General features: G+C 48.0%; 1 protein-coding gene across 2 annotated transcripts in view; it reads right to left on the bottom strand.

Moving 5' to 3' along the window:
• Positions 1 to 885: 885 nt before the first annotated feature.
• The window catches only part of TFRC (transferrin receptor), a 17691-nt gene continuing 2144 nt past the window's right edge, over positions 886 to 16432 (bottom strand). Inside the window, exons 1-18 of one of the 2 annotated variants that reach the window (XM_005418966.2) lie at positions 15278 to 15310; positions 13063 to 13276; positions 12285 to 12504; positions 11953 to 12096; positions 11105 to 11201; positions 10606 to 10728; positions 9312 to 9407; positions 9029 to 9168; positions 8482 to 8651; positions 8053 to 8172; positions 7369 to 7454; positions 7190 to 7253; positions 6786 to 6853; positions 6355 to 6422; positions 5890 to 5971; positions 5029 to 5253; positions 4423 to 4563; positions 886 to 4157 (exon numbers count right to left, since the gene is read on the bottom strand). In XM_005418966.2, the coding sequence (XP_005419023.1) occupies positions 3915 to 4157; positions 4423 to 4563; positions 5029 to 5253; positions 5890 to 5971; positions 6355 to 6422; positions 6786 to 6853; positions 7190 to 7253; positions 7369 to 7454; positions 8053 to 8172; positions 8482 to 8651; positions 9029 to 9168; positions 9312 to 9407; positions 10606 to 10728; positions 11105 to 11201; positions 11953 to 12096; positions 12285 to 12504; positions 13063 to 13276; positions 15278 to 15310 (2334 nt within the window). In that variant the 3' untranslated portion in view covers positions 886 to 3914. Of the gene's footprint in view, positions 4158 to 4422; positions 4564 to 5028; positions 5254 to 5889; positions 5972 to 6354; positions 6423 to 6785; positions 6854 to 7189; positions 7254 to 7368; positions 7455 to 8052; positions 8173 to 8481; positions 8652 to 9028; positions 9169 to 9311; positions 9408 to 10605; positions 10729 to 11104; positions 11202 to 11952; positions 12097 to 12284; positions 12505 to 13062; positions 13277 to 15277; positions 15349 to 16432 lie in introns of those variants that run through there. The other variant, XM_031055378.1, reaches the window with a different exon arrangement.

Raw genomic sequence — 16432 nt, 5'->3', positions numbered from 1 at the left:
GGGAGAGAGCTCTGCCAGGCGCGGGCAGGAGCTGCGGGAAACGACGTCCTTCCAACAAGTAAATCATCCCCGGGGGAAGAGGAGGGACCAGAGCTATGCCGGGACAGCCCATAAAGCGCGAGCTGGGATCCTGGAGAAGCTGCCGCTCACCCAAACAGCGCGACTTCTAGAGATGTGGTGCTTGTAAAGCAGAAGGTGAGACCGCCATGAGGGACGGGGGAGGACAGCGGAGAGAAACTGGACTTATTTAAATGCAGAGCCCCACACCCATGCAGTCTCACCTGAGCAGGCCTCTGGGGCTGAGAAGGCTGCTCCTGCCCTCCCAGAGCTGCCCCGGGCTCTAAGCAGTATCCACACTTGCATAACTGCCTTGGCCCACCTGCATGTCTACCTTGGCCCACCGGACCTCCAGGAGGATGAGGGGCAGGAACAAGTGCTGGCATCCTGCAACACAACCACCCACAGGCTCCTCCAGCCACCTTCTCAACAGCAGAGACCTGCAAGGCCACGGCCAGGGGAAACCTGACATTTCATCCTCCTCCCATCATTCACCCATACATCACAGGCTTTTCAGAGTCAATACTGTGATGGAAAGGCAGAAGTAGGACATGAAAGGAGGAGGAGGTCTGGGGGCTTGCACAGTTGTGCTCCTCCACCTCATTACCAGAGTCCTTATTGCAGTTGTCTGTGATAAGGCAGGACTCAGCTGAGCAGCACTGTGAAGTTCAGATTTGCTACTGCACATCAACTAAGTGATACTGGAGCTGCTACACAGCAGCGCTGATGGAACAGGACAACAGCCTCCCCCCAGCTCCCCAAGCTCACCCCTGGCCACAATGCCACAACAGCATCATGGCTTTGCAAGAAGTCACAAGAGAAGGTGAGTGTTCAACTTCAACATCTTTATTAAAGCAGACAGCAGGTAATCCAGAACCCCACAAGAGAAACTGAGTGTTCAAGATTCAAAAATACTTTATTCAAGCAAACAGCAGGTAAATCCAAAACAGTTTAGCACCCCACAGCAGTCAGATGCCAGCAGTGAGCAAGGCATCCCAACATCCCAGTAGTCACGGCTGTGCTGCCTAGCCAGGAGACAAGCTTTGTCTTTTGTCTCTCTCTGCAGGCCATAAAGCACAAGATTAAGTTTGACATCAAGATGCATGCAAACACCACAGTGAGGACTCCCAGACAGCAGCTCTTAGATGCCATCCAGAGAAATGTCACTAGAAACTAGAATGTCAGAGAAAACATTAACACAAACAGGGCTGTAGGAAGTTAGAGAGTTAAGAGAAGTTAAGGAAGAACAACAAGTTGCACAAGCCTGGGCATCAGGTTTCTAGAGACTGATGAAAATCCAGCCCTCCAAGCTGGTGAGCACTGAGCTCAGTAACTAGGCTGGGGGCCAGTGCCTGCCCTTTCCTTGCAGAGCTCCAGCTGAACAGTGTTCCTTCCCTCAAGGACTACTGCTGGGCCTCAGGTCACTTGCTCAGGTTAGGTTTAAATGCCAGATCAAACTGCAGAGTTTAGGTTAAAACTAAGCTGCGGGTTAGATTTAAATGCCAAATCAAACTGCAAAGAACAACCAACAGCCCCTGGGAACAGGCAGTGCAGTTTAGCAGGTGTCACACATCAGCAGTGCTCAGCTTCAGGTCACACAGCAGAGCGGCACCATTAGAGAGCTGACACTGATTTTCCTCCCTCCATTCAACACCCAAGGGGACAAGACTGGAATTTCCAGCCAGAACTGGAGAGTGAGCAGCCCATGCCCACACACCAGCACCCTCCCAGTGCCACAGCAGGCCAGCCTCTCAAAGTGCTACATGTACCCATCCAAAGCAGTGACCAGAGCCCTCCAGACAGCTGTCAGCCCCAAGCCCTACATTCACCTTTAATTCCTCAGGTCTTTGTAACTAATATGAAGGAAATTTACAACACCACAGAACACACAGTCTAACTTGCCTAGTTTCCACTAAACACTCAAGCACCACTCTTGTGACTGAAGGCAGGAAGCCAATTCAAGACAGCACAGCTATTTGAAACGGTTCAGCCTATGGAGAAGGAAGTGTCTAAGGATGTACATAACAGACTGAATGAAGATTGTATCTGCATCACCACAGGAGAGTGAAAAAATAGGACTGCAGGAAATTAATCCATGTTAGATACTAACCATCAAGCTTCGCAGATGACATTGCGTGATAAGCATAGAACAATTATGGGAAACACTGTCCCCGATAATTAAGTACACCCATAGTGCAACATATGGAGGTCACTGCCTCCGATATAACACTGTGGTAGGCAAAAACTACCTTGTTCTTTACACATTATGGGAGACACTGCCCCCGATAATGTCAGTTAGGTTTCATGATACATAAGGTACTGGAAGTTTGCAGGAAGCTGCCATTTGAAAATCATGCCAATGCCTAATCTGATGTACAGGGAGTTTCTGTGTGTTGCCACAGGTGGAAGTAGGGCTACACAGCAAGGCCCTCTGCTGGGACCAGGGCCAGGAAGGAAGCTGTGCTCCTTGTGAGAGCACACGGCATCCAGAAAGGGGAGCAGGAAGAAGTCTGAAGCCCACAAAGGGGCACAGACCCTGCAAGGAAGACAAATTTCTAGTATTGGAATTTCCACCCAGATTATCAGCATTTCAAGGATTACTTTGGAGCGCAACCTGGATACTCACTACCAGGTTTGCACCTTCAGGTTTCTTCCAGAGGGGTGTTTTCGCCACAGAAAGCTTAATCGCTAGTTTTCCAAAACTTTTTGAGGGTCTCGTTTTGATTACTTTAAATGCAAAGTTCCAGTATCATGTTTGATTGTAATAGCAGATGCTGCTTTATTCAAAAACGACAGTATAACTGTCATAATTATGGAAGGCACTGCTTCCGATAATTATCTTCTATAAAAAAAACACACCATTTATAGTGAACACTGTCACTGATAAATAAATAAAGAAATAAATATCTCAGTGCCAAACAAGAGCCAACCTGCAAAATGACATCAGTCAAACATTGAGTTTGGCCAGCAAGAGATTCGATTTCACACAAGGCCCCTGAAGCAGCAAAGTCTGAAGTGCCAGTCTAAAGACATTTCTGCTGCAGGACTTGCTGAGGTGCCAGCCGAGGATATCAAGGGGACATTGGATAATCTTTGGGTCATTTTCCCTGGGTATTGATACCTGCCTTGGCAGAAGCAAGCCTGCAAGATGTCACTGGGACCCTGCTGTTGAGTAAAGGCAGGCAGGCACTTCAGAGCTTGCTGATAATCCAGCACTTGCGGGCTATTACTACATTGTTTAATTTTTGAACTGCAGCTCCCTGCTAGAGAAGGGACCCTTGTTACAAATGTTCAGAGGAATCCATTCCCTGTTTTGTCACTAGGTTTAGGTGGCCAACAGTTAAAAGCCTGAATAGATGAGGTACCTCCCCACTCAAGGTACCAGTTGAGGAAACACCTGAGCTCTTAGTTTTTACGTACACTGGAGCAGCTGTACATGACTGGTTTGGACTGAGGTTAGGTGGGAGCCTGGTAAGAGACTTCATGGTAATCTTACTACTGCTTTAAAACTGCCTCCTGTGATTTTGTCAAGGTGAGATTTAAATTTTATGCTCAACTTTGGTCAAAAATGTTTTGTTGCCAGAATATCTACAGGAAAGTAATGCCATGTTAGGGAGTGGGTTTCACTTAGGTTTCAGGGGGTTTGGTTAGGTTTTACGATATATAAGGAACTGGAAATCTGCAAGAAGCTGCCATTTAAAAATCATGCCAATGCCTAATCTGAGGTACAGGGAGTTTGCGTGTGTTGCTATAGGTGGAACTAGATCTACACAGCAGGGCCCAAAGGAAGCTGTGCTCCCTGTGAGAGCACACAGCTCTCCTGTACCTTAGACAGGTAATCCAGGTGTTTGCTGTGTCTAGATTTCATTGTCTGTATTCCAGATATCGCCTACTAAAGCATTGGCAGCTCCTTTAATGGTCCAGGTCGCCAGGGCCATCTGCTCTTTCAGCTCATTCACATCCACGCTGGTCTTGTTGGCTGCCAGCTGCTCCAGGTTCTCCAGCAGACTCTTCAGGGTGTGGCTGCCTCTGCCGAAGAAGATGTGGCGGAAGGGAGCATCTTTTGGTGAGAGGTATGGAGAGAGGAAGTCGTATTCCACCTGAGTAGAGGTGCAAATAGAGGGTTATACTCTCACCTCCCAAGCTTTTCCTTCCTGATCTGCCCACCTCTGATCCCCACTCAGCCCTTTCCCACAGCAGCTCTGCAAGGGCCAGACATCTCTCATGAGCAAGCCATCGTGTTGCCACTAAGCCAGTGGAAAAGCCACCAGTCTGCACAGTGCCCATGGCCCCTTAGGGAAAGGCCCATCCCAGCCAGCACTCTCTTCCTTTGTGAAGGAAGAAAAACCAGTTGAAGATACCCACCTTCATCATCCTGTCATTCAGGGCTCTGCGGACAATCCTGTTTTCCCTGTCACTGTTTTCGATGTCTCTTCTCAGTGCATCTGCAGCTCTCTGGAAGTCTCCACGAGCAAAATACAGCCAGTTTAAGGTCAGCCCCAGTTCCTGCAAGGGAGGAGCTGTTAGCAAACCTGATTTTCTTCTTTTGCTGCTCTCTTACCAAAAGAAAGTGTTGGTTTTTTTTTTTTTCCTCGGCAGTTTAGCCAAGTAGCAGAACAAGTTCCTGGCAGGCTCTTCTGAGGTCACTCCCTACCCACAGTTTCTTTTAGATTTTCAGCAAAGGTGCAAATGAGATGGAAAGCTGCACTATGCTGTGAATGATAACCAGAGAAGAAACTGTTCACATCCATTTCCTCAAGAGCTCATGACATCCAGATCAGCTAAATCTGTCTGCCACAGCTACTCTGCCTGCACAGCTCTATAAGGAACATCTATTCTGGCCACACTTCACTACCCTTTTATGTCTAAAGGGGAAAGGTGTCCATCCTGCTGTATCCACTGGCACAGGGCCTTATTAGCACATGGGCCCCGTAATCATCAGAGATTTGGTGAACTCAGAGTCCTTCTAACCTTCACATCGCCATTGAAGTGCCAAAGCTTCTCCTGGAATGACAGCAATTCATCACTGTATCTATCAAAGTCCAGGAAGAGCTCATGGTCATGGGTCATCCTGAGAGCTATCTGTCCAGCAACTTCTGCAGCAGTACGCATGAGAGGATACAAGTTGACAGTCTTCCTTTTCAGGTTAGCCAAAGTGTCCTCAGTAGTGCCCAAAAAGGCATACTCGTCACCTTCCTGCAAGAAAGAAGGTATTGAAGTTAGCCAAGAATGCTTTTCCGGTTAGACTTTTTTCATCTCCCACCAAAGGTTACTTGTTACCTCCCCCCCATCCCATCTCCCTGTGCTGCTAAGGAGCAAAGACTCAAGTGGCAAAACTTCAAAGCACTGGGAAGGGAATGGAGCTCTTGTATCTCATCCTGACAGCTTCCAGTGACCAGCAGGATGTTCTGCTCAGTACTTGCTCAGGGCAATGATATCACTTCCACGATGCCCTCTGCTTGCTGACCAGCAGGCTGTAGAACAGTTTTTCACTGATGCAGCAACAGATTGACATCTTTCTATTGCTTTTAGCTTCCAATTCATTGACATCTGAACCTCCAGAAAAGCAAGTGACCCCTCTCCCCAAAAACCTGCAAGTATTTGGTACTTTGGAACAGAGGCTGTAAGGCCAGCCTTGTCCCAGGAGCAGTCTTGACAGCAAGTACTGCCACAGCCACCAGGTCCAGAGGCTGCACCTCCTCCCTCTGAGAGGCCCTTGCAAGGACACAGAGCTTGGACAGCACCTTTTGCCCTGCCACCAACTTTTGCTGTAAGATATCCTTACAGCACTCTGCATGGAATGAGCACACCAGACAAGCATACACTACTTACATCGTAGAAACCAAAGGAAACCACTGGGATTCCTGAGTAGGCCAGAAAAGGGAACGCTGCATTATCCAGATCAAGGGGAATGCTGCAGAAAATAAGCAATGAGTAGTTACCAACTGGTTTGGGCACCCCAGGAGAAATGCTACAAGCTCTACAAATGAAGCTCTGAGCCACCAGAACTCTAGACAAGACTGAAAGACTCCCAACCAAATCCATGGTCCTACTTGTCCATTCCCTGCCACTGGACTTGGTACAAGGCTGTTCCTGTCCTGCAGGAAGGTGGCTGGGCTGCCTCAGCCAGCTTGGTGCAGCACAGTTAGTGCTGTACTGTTAACACTTCCCTAACCCCATGTCAGAAGGTAGAGCCCACCCGAGACAGCAGTATGACACTCCAGCAGAATCCATACTGTTTGCTCCTTTATGGAGATCTGCTTTCTCCAGATGGAGGAGATGAATGACAGTACTTACACTTTCTTTATCCAGTCACCGCCAAATCTGCTATCCAGGAAACGCGAATCGTTGGCGGGGTCCTTTACCTGCACAGAGATGAGAACTTGTTCTGCACTTGTTCTGACATCCATGCTTGGGCTCCTAGCTCCATCCTGGAGCTTACACTGATGTGTAGGTGCCAGAGTAAGGTGTGCTCCCCTGACCTTTCTCCACACTGGCACATCTGCCACTGAACTGTGGCATTTGCTGATTTTAGATTCTGCATGTGTCAACTGCAATTCCCAGAGCCCAGTTGATTTCAGACAGGGCCCCTTCAGAATCCCAGGTTTTTCTCCTAAATGGGTCTTTCTCCTGTCAAGTGGGCAAAGTGACCCAGCACAGCTCTGTCTGCTTTCAGTTCCCCCTTAAAACCACAGTCACCTTGATCAGATCAATGCCCTTTAGCTCACCCTCTTCATAGTTGTCTCCAGCAATGAGTACAGCAATGGGCTAGCAGAAATCTTGATGTCTGTGGAGCCTGCAAAAAATGAAAGGGTATTTGATATACTGGCACAATCAACCACTACTGCTAGAGCTGCCCACCCCGATCTGCAGCTACAGTTGCCAAAGGACCTTCAACAGACACAGGACAGTCTACTGGGATTTAGCAGAGTTGACTCCTCATGGCTTAGGCTGTACCAGCCTCCCAGCTTCAATGACAGCAGGAGAATAAATGGAGGCATGCCAGACTTCAGCCACACACACACCAGCCACCTCTTGGCACAGCCCCCATTCCTAGAGGTTAAGGGATGTCTGTTCAAGCTATTCTAGTCCCACCCAATTTCAAGAAGTACTTGAAAGAGTAGCAGGTTACCCAGGACTGCAGTATCCAAGTTGATATAAGTGAAGGCTTTGGCATGCAGCGTGGTGGAGTACCCCTAGAACAAAACAAGTATTTTAATAATGAGAAGTAGCAGTCCAACACCAGAATGTTTAATCCACAGGAAGAACTGCAGAGCCATCCTGCAGAACTGTATATTAAACAACCAATACCTCCAGCCACTCAGTAGCACCCACAGCTCCGTACTCTCCCGCACTCCAGCTAGCAAAGATAATGCTGCGCCGTGGTTTGTAGTCATCTGTAAAGAGAGAGAGACTCAGAGGTCTGCCCTTTCCCCATGGAGATGCAGATTAGCACTGCAGGCCTGGGATGATGAACTGCCTGCTCCTCAGACAGCGCTGCTGCAGAGAAATGTGCCTGTCGCACGGACACTGTACCCTGCCCCCACATGCTGCAGGACTGCGCAGGAGAACAATGCTGTCTGCATTTCCACTCTGTTCTGTTGAGCTGCCTGAGCCCAAAATTAACCCTGGAGACAAGTGTGCTCACACTAACTGCCACCATGCAGTCCCCACTGCTCCAGCTGGTCAGACATTTCAGAGTTTTCCCACTTTGGGCCTGGCTGTCCTTGGACAGCTCAAGTTTAAGGTTTGCATCCCATGTTATCCAAGGATACACTGGTAATTGAGCCATACCAGATACAGGCAGGCAGTCCCTTGGAAGTGAATGCACTGCAGACAAGTTGTACTGGACAAGAAACAGCTTCTCAGGAAGCTTTGTTAGATTCCCTACTCCTTCTAAAAGACTGCTTTGCAACTGGGCTCTCCAGTGTTAACACAAAGAGAGCTAGACCTGCATCACCACCCACCCTCGCGCTTTTGTTCACAAATATTTACCATTTTTCACCATGTCTGAGATCACACGGGCAAGTTCCAACAAGATGGCAGTGCCAACTCCAGCCTTGGCTGCTCCTGGCCCCCAGGAGTCTCTCTGGGCTCCAAGCACAACGTACCGGTCTGTAAAGGAGACAAGATCAAGACCTGAACTGCAAGCTTCAGACTGCAAATACCATTTATGAGAGAAGCAGTTTTCAGCTTCTGTACTAGGAAGAGAGTCTGCAGCCTGATCCCTGAATCTGGCACACGGAGTGCTCTCATTAGCCTTTCCCTGGCAGCATGGTTCAGATTTCTCTCTGATGCTCAGGGGAAGGCCTTGGTTCTGCTTCCAGAGAACTGTCATCTGTCTGAGAGCAGCTGTCCCATTCCAATGACCACAGAAGAGGAAGGGCTCCTCTCATGAGCGAGCCACAATGCAGCTGCTCTTACCTGGTTCTTCAAATCCCTTGATAACACCGAAGATGTTCAGAATCTTCCTATCCACCATAACGTTGTTCACAGTCAGTTTCACTGTCATCTTGCTACTGCCGCTGACTGTCACCTTACATCCCATGATATCAGCTCTCCACTCCTCAAGGCATTTGTCTCCATCCATTTTTCTGAGAGAAAGAGAAGATCCTTTGAACTAGTTATCCAGCTCTGACCTCGTTTAGCTCTCGTGTGAAAAATGCACACCTGCAACTGCAGGTGTAACCTCGTTCAGGGCCTGCCTCAGAGAGAGTTTGCAGTTCTGTCTCACTAATTATGCAGGGAGGGGTAGAATGCAGAGACCAAGAGGAATCCAACACCAGATTAAGTTCAATCTTCAAGGCATGAGACACAGGACACAAGTGACTCTTCTCCAGCCAGTTCCAGAACATGCTCCCTGCCACACACAGCAGAGAGCAGCAGAGAGCTCTGTCTCACAGCACCACACACCATCCTCAGTCCTGGCAAGAGGCAGCACCTCAGCCAGCATGACAGCAGAAACACTTACCCAAACAGTCTGGCTGCTGCTTCTCTAGAGATAGTTTGGACAGGAATTTGAGGTAGTCCAGAAGATTCCACTGGTGGGAACTGGGTGTGGTTGAAAGAAGGGAAGCCTGGGGTGAAAGGGTCTCCAGTTCCAAGGTGGGCCTGTGAAAAGCAAGAGGAGTCCTCAAGTCTCACCAAAGTCCAACAGTTTTCCTCTACACAAGGGCACTGCTGGACTGCTCGGGCTGCAGCCCCCAGCCAGAGAGGTTCTCAAGAACAACCAGGGAAACCAGTTACAAACTCACATGTGCAAAGGGGACATAGGAATCTGCCTTCCTGTCATTTGAGGGGCCCAGGTACATCAGGACACCAACTGCTCCTTCCTTTCTGGCATTTGCAACCTGCAGCAAAGACAAACATTAAGTGTACATCTGCACTGCAAGCCAGGGGAGTCCAGGCAAGAACATGGAGTAATGGTGTGAAGGTTGTGCTTCTCAGTGCCCAACTCCACAGCAGATTTTAACACAATACACAAGGCAGCTGAATCCCAGCAGTTCAGCCCTACTCCAGGCAAACCATGTCTAACATCCTTTTGAACAGTCAGGACACACCTGACTGACACACAGTGTCTATGATTCCTTCAGCTCATACTTGCTCCTTGGAGCAGTTTAAAATGTAATATTATTTACTTTTGATTATGCTCCATCCATTTTCCCCAAGATGAGATTAGTCTCAAGACAAGCAGCCACTGGAGGCTCATCTTCACATGGAAAATGGTGGCAGAGTGGACTAGTCAGGTCCCTGTTTAACACACCTACAACCCAGCTGTGGTATGCTACTGGTACAAACACTCTTGTACAGCTAAACACCAGTCTGGAAAGTGGGAATGGGACTGAAGAACGAGTGAGCACATTTTTCAGAAGCACTTTCTGGCTCTGCCTGTCTCAGATACCTGCAGACAAGGCTGAGTCCAACTGCAAAGTGTCCTGCTGTGCCCCAGCCCCCACAGGAGCACCCATCTGAGGGGCAGCTCTGGGTCAGATATGGAACAGGCTTGCATATTGAAACACCTGGATTCTTTAGCCTGCTTGGCTATTTGGTTCTGTTCTCTACAGAGGGAACACTGCAGCAGCACGCTGGACACAGTACCAGCACTGCCACGTGGTCCAAGGAACAGTCAGCAAGGGCCCAAGTGACACACTGCAGCCAAACTTTGAAAGTATCTGGCTACAGCAGCAAGAGGTGTCCTGGAGGCAAGGCTGTCCTGCTTCTGGCAGCCTTATGGCTGTATCTAGTGATATGAGCCAGCTCTGCTCCCAGGCTGGCTCCAGCCCCACCACGCCAGAGGTCTGGCTGCTCCAGCTAACTGCCCGAGGCCAAGAAGAATTGCACCATGAACAGTAACAAACTCTGCTCAGCCTCAGTGTCCAGACCTGCACGTGGAGCTTTAGTGCAAACAAGCAAGACCAGGCCTGCAGAGCAATCCTACATACACGAGTTCTACAGACCTAAAAAAGACATACCTCTGCACCTCAAAGAGTAGGAAGCATAGCTTCCTGCTGCCAAGTCTAGCCAGGCTCTGGGGCAGACCCTGCTTACCTTCTCAGCAAGGGTTATTTTTCCAGCTCTGAAGATGATTATAGCTCCATTCATTGATACACCCAAATTTCGTATCTTCTGAAAATCTTCTTTCCGTCCATAGTTCACATAGATGGGTTTGCCCTGCAACAGAAAACTGGTTATGGATGCAGCAGTCCTAAGTCAGTAAGATACCTGAAACAGCCTACAGAGTCACTGTAACAGTGACTCCTGTTAACAGCAGGGAGCTGAAGCTCAGAAATGTAAACTGATCCAGTGCAAGATGCCGCTGTTGGAGCAGCGCTTCTGCCAAGGTTCCTGTCTGGATTCCAGCAGGGAAGTTTAAAGTTACTCCTGCATCTTGCTGCAGTAAGAATACTATGTGGGCCCATTCCTCTCTCCCACTCTGACCACCCTGGCCAGCTCTCTTAACTGGGGAGGGCTTTATACACTCCCTGTCTTAAAGGGATTTATTTTTTAAGCGTACAGACATTTCCAGGATTCTTCTGGAGTCACTTACAGTAACTGTGCCACTCTTGCTGTATGCCACATATGCATCAGGACTCTCCAACTCTTCTTCTTGACCATCTTCTATAATGAACACTTGGTTCCTGCTGCTGTTAAATGTAGAGAGACAGCATTAAACTCTTTCACACAAGAATTGAATTAGCTCAGTATTGTGAGTTAGTATTCTGACTGTATTCAGTCTTTGCTCTAACAATTCTGATCAAGTCAATGGAGCCTGAAACAGACAGACTCATCCCAGCAAATATGTTCGATGGAAAAATCTCTGGAGTTGGTCAGAGACATTAATGAAGGCTCATTTCTAAGACTAGTAGCAGAAAGAATATCTGCTTCCAAGTCTCTCAGTCACCTCCTAAGAGAAGCTGAGCAAACTAATTTCCCCTGATAAATAGGGGAAGTAAGACACGAGGATGTGAGCTGTCAGACAACACAATGCCTGTTGACACCCTCCTGAGCTACTGGAGAAGCCACTGCCAGGTGTGCAGACAGAGTGTCTGGGTGACAAGACAGAGTCATCTGTGCCAGCAGTTTTAGACACAGGCAATCTGCCTTTCAGCTGAGTTTTCACTCAATTTTGTTTTCTCTCCACTTCCTAAGCATACTTGGAGGAAACAGCTCCCCCCAGAAGTGCTGCTTCCAGACCCTCTGGATTTAGAAAGCCTGAGAAGGGGCAGGAGCAGTTATTGCTTTGCTAGATTGAGGTTAACTTTGCAGAATGGTAACTTGCTCACAATTTTCACATCATTTTAAGCATAAATCACACATTTTCTCAAGACTACAGGTATCCATGTACATGTATCCAGGTGCTATATGGATGAGATGTGCACCTCTTCTTTCACATACCTGCCTTTATCCTGCAGCCTAACATAGTGCTCATCGTTCCACACGTCATCCATGCGGAAGCTGGTGAACTGGTCATGAACATGGCTGGCAGTGCTCTCATCTTCAGCTTTGCCAGCTTCAAAAGAATTCTTACCTTCTCTTTGCCTGTAGGTAACAGATACACATATAGCTTAGACTACAGCACCAGGCTGCACTGCAGCCTGCAAAGCCATTTAAGCCTGAGTTTAAAACACGCCACCTTACATAAGGCCCTTGCTCTCCAAATGAGCTCAAGTTCTGCTCACAGGCTGTGCCCCTCTCAAAGCTCTAGATAAACCTTCTGGAACTCTTACCTCAGGTTGGCCTCAAGATGTGCAGTTGACAGTTTAGATGACAACATTTTTCTTAATTCAGGCCAGTATAAGATGCGTGGTCCAGGAACCTCTTCTTCCTCTGTTCCATCATCTGAGAAGTAAGATGCAGTAGGAGTCATCTCGCAGTTGCCACTTCCATCCAGACACCTGTTAACCCTCTGCATGCGTCCACGATAACTCAGGTAGCCGATCAGAAACCCTGTGGACAGAACAGGTATTTCTTTGTGCTGCAGAAAGATGACTGAACCCCACCACACAGCTTCAGAGTTGAGATACACCTCTGCTCTCACTATTTTTGATGAGCTGGCTTACCCAAGGACAGACAAATATGCAGCCTGACATTTTGCCTGAGCTGGCATGTTTTAAGGGGCACTGTAAATCTGATCTTGCACTTGGCAGAGTCTCTCCAGCACCACTTGGAAAGGAAAATATTCTCTTTAGGCCAATGGCATTGTTAAAACCTTAAAAGACAAGTACCAAAGGCTTTACTCATCTGTAATGGAGGGAAAACCAAAACTTCGACGTGGACCAGTCTTCCCTTCAGCTAAGTCATAGCTCTCCACAATCAAACTCCACAATTCTTTGTGCCAGTGCTGTACCATAAATCTGATCTAGACATACTTAGTGACAAGAGGCTGTAGCCTGGATCCCAGTTGTTGAATTATCTCCAAAACCAATACAGATTGGAATTTAATAACCTCAGATTACATTCAATACCAGAGTCCACTTCATGCAGTTGCCTCCCACCCTTCCTTACCAATCAAAAGGAGGAGGGCAGCTGCCATGATTACAAAGCAGAGGTTCTTGCCATTCCTCCGTGGAGGAGGCATGCTGGCATGCAGGTGCTCTGGTCTCCCAATTTCCCCTCCTTCCTCCTCATCAGCAGCCAGGTTCATCTCCACGTGGCTGTTGTCTCCGTCCGTTTGCCGGGCAATGCTGAAGCGTGTGTATGATGTTGGCTCGCCGCTGAACTGTGAGGAACGGCAGTCAGGAGATGGAAGAGTTGGCTACCCCAGCTACAGTCCTTGCAGTCCCCTGCACCTGTGCTCCAACCCAAACACTGCTGGTCCATCTGCAGCTGCTCCAGTGCAGCCAGTGTTTGGGCTGTCAGTAAGTCAAGATGGATGCTTTAAACACAGTTAAGACTCAAATGCACTCAGGGTCTCCAGAGTCTATTTAGATTCCATTTACCCTGCACAAGTTTGGAGCCAAACTGATCAGTCTAGCCTGGAGTCTTACAGATATGAAGCACACAATGGCATCAGCATTTCCCATGTGACCCCATGGCTGAGGCTGATTCAAGCAGAAACTCCTGGTTTCAATCAGCAGAAGCACAGATCAGCTTGACTGTGTACAATATACACTTTGATGAACACAGAGGAAACAGAAAGCAACTGTTCATGGGCCTTTGAGCCACATCCACTTTGATGTAAATACTCTCATCCAGCACCTGGATAATTTCGTATTAAACTGCCCTATGGCTACCCTTAAATTACACTATTACACACATGGTAGGATTACAAAGCAGCTAGGCTGAAGAGAGATGACCCTGGGCATTATGCTAGCTAACATGAAAGCTGAGGCTCCACCTCTTGCACCCACCAACAACTGGCACTGTTTGACAGGTTTTTACCAGTGCCCAAGCAGAGCTTTTAGTCTGGAGCCCACTTTTCTAAACAGGTGCAAGGCACAGCCCAGCCTCCCACAGAACAGCAGCCCATGCACAGGGCAGCTGCTCAGATTAACTCAATTCCAGGCATAGCCAGGCACTGGCAGAACCACTCCTCTTCCATTAGAGATGCTGAGATTGCCTGCAGCCATGGTTCAGCTGGGGAGTAGAGTGAGACTGGCAAAAAGGCCAAAGGAATACCTTTGGGAGCAGCACTTTCCTTTGTACTGGAGAAGCACCTGGTAACAAGCACCCAAGCCCTGTTACAACCTGAGCAGCTCATCCACAGTTCTCAGCTCCCTCTCAAACTGTATATCAGAGCTGGAAGTGAAGACACCAGATATCTGCTTCCTTGGGCAAAAGAAACCAATGTCATTTCAGACTTGCAGTTCTACTCTGACCCACACTACCCACAATGAAGTGGTTGCCTGCTCATATTTTGGAAAGGGCAACACTGCAGTCTGTCCTAACACTCTCCCCGCTCAGCTGCTCCACAGCTTAGCTTCCCTCACACCTGAGGCATGTCCTCACACACAGGACATGCCCCAACCCTACATATCTTTCATTCTTGTTCGGAGACCAAACCACCACACTCTCAGTTCTAGCCTTGGGTCATTTCACAATCCAAGCTCTCTAGGACCAGCAGGCTTGGCTGAACAAGTTCCTGCACATTTGTTTCAAGCACAGGTTGCTTTCAAAAGCTGGACTTGTGGTTGAATTCCCACCCCCCCAAGTAACAATAGAACACATGTTGATTGTCCCAGTAGGCATTTGAATGGCTTCCTCAGCAGCACTTCCTTCTGCAACTTTATTCAAGGTCTGCCCCCCCTTTCTTAACAGCCCTCAGAGACCCAAAACACGATAGCAGCTAACGATAAACCCACCAGCATGAACTGCTTGAGCCACTTCCTTATCATGGCCAGCTACTTGCAGTGACATTTGGCTCACCACCCACACAGCAGCAGCACCTAACGCTGGTTTGGATTTATCTTCTCCAATACTGAGAAGTAGTGATATTTTTTTAAATAAATATAGCTCCCTACTTATCAAATATCTTTCATACAGTTCCATCAACACAGCCACCTGTTGCAGAGTTTAGCTATACTCAATTCTACAACTCATGTATATTCAAACAGACAATGAACTACATGGAAAAATATAGAAATAATATTATGTATATTATTATAGTAACATTTTATATGTATATACACATATAATCTCATACACAGATGTTGTTGAACCTTTCTTCTGCAGTATCATCAGCCCACCATGAGACAAACAGCATTGGGGTACCATGTCTTACCAAGTTAGAGATTGCTGCTCTGGCATGATCCATTGCCTTCTGGACAAATGCAAACCAACTTCACCAAAGCCCTAGAAGTTCAGAATACAACAAGGTTAGGCTGTTCCCTTGCCACTACATTGCACACCTGGGATCAGTTACTGCCACTAGTGCACTGCCTGCCCATGGATTTTCTGTGCATACTTCCACCCAAGTTCACTATATTAGTGAAACTGAATGAACCTTGAATGCAACCTAGAAGTTCCCATGGCAATGATCAGCTCCAATCAACTCTTTCTGTTGAACTTTGGGTATACTGACAGGCATACAAACGAGGAATACAGTCTCCAATGGCTAAGTTGAGCCAAGGGTCTTATTAATGGCGAGGACACCTCCATTTAGGGAGTGCTGGCAAGAGGCATTTACTCAACTGCCACCATGGACCCCAGATATCTAAGGGTCCTGGGCTCTGTCCCAAAGACAGGAAGAGTCCAGCTGGAAAAGAGAAGTCACATAAGGCCATAAGGCAAAGAAGCACAAACTCCAATCCCGACAAAACACTTCTAATATGAACATCGTTCCTAGACAGCTATGTTCTCTACTTTGTGAAGGCAATTTCTGTCTTGAAAAGTCTCTGAAAATCACTAAGAGCATCTTCCCAAAATAATTTCAGCAACTTTAAAAATTCTAAGTTCTCTGCAAACAGCAAACGTATCTGAAAGGTAAACTGAAACTGATTTACTTCTCCATATCTCCCTGAAAAAGGTTTGCAATTTAGCGAGTGACCAGACAGGGGCTGAGGTTGGGAGCAAGCAACCGGAATATGCCCTCAAGAGCAACTGCTAATAGGTGCTCTGGTCCTCAGGTGCACGTGGATTAGCTCTACACCTGGGAGCTCTGCAAGGTTTTATTTGGAGATCAAAGGTTAACAGTGGCCATTGCTTATTTCACCTTTTATTTAGGGCAAGAACACGTGGAGGTGAAACTCCGACATATTAGAGAAGCCTCCCCCAAGCGACAACCTGAGGCCGCAGGCTCCCACCAGGGCACGAGTGGGCTGAGTATGTGGAGGGGCTGCTAAAAGGAAACCCGGGAAGAGGCAGGGAAGCACAAAGGGCCTGCGGGCACCGCACCTGGCAGGGATGCTGGCCGGGTGCGCGATGCCTCCCCGAGCCC

The sequence above is a fragment of the Geospiza fortis genome, unplaced genomic scaffold (genome assembly GCF_000277835.1).
Source record: "Geospiza fortis unplaced genomic scaffold, GeoFor_1.0 scaffold172, whole genome shotgun sequence".
Classification (NCBI taxonomy): domain Eukaryota; kingdom Metazoa; phylum Chordata; class Aves; order Passeriformes; family Thraupidae; genus Geospiza; species Geospiza fortis.
Note: the sequence above shows the minus strand (reverse complement) of the source record. Positions and strands in the feature narration are given on the sequence as shown.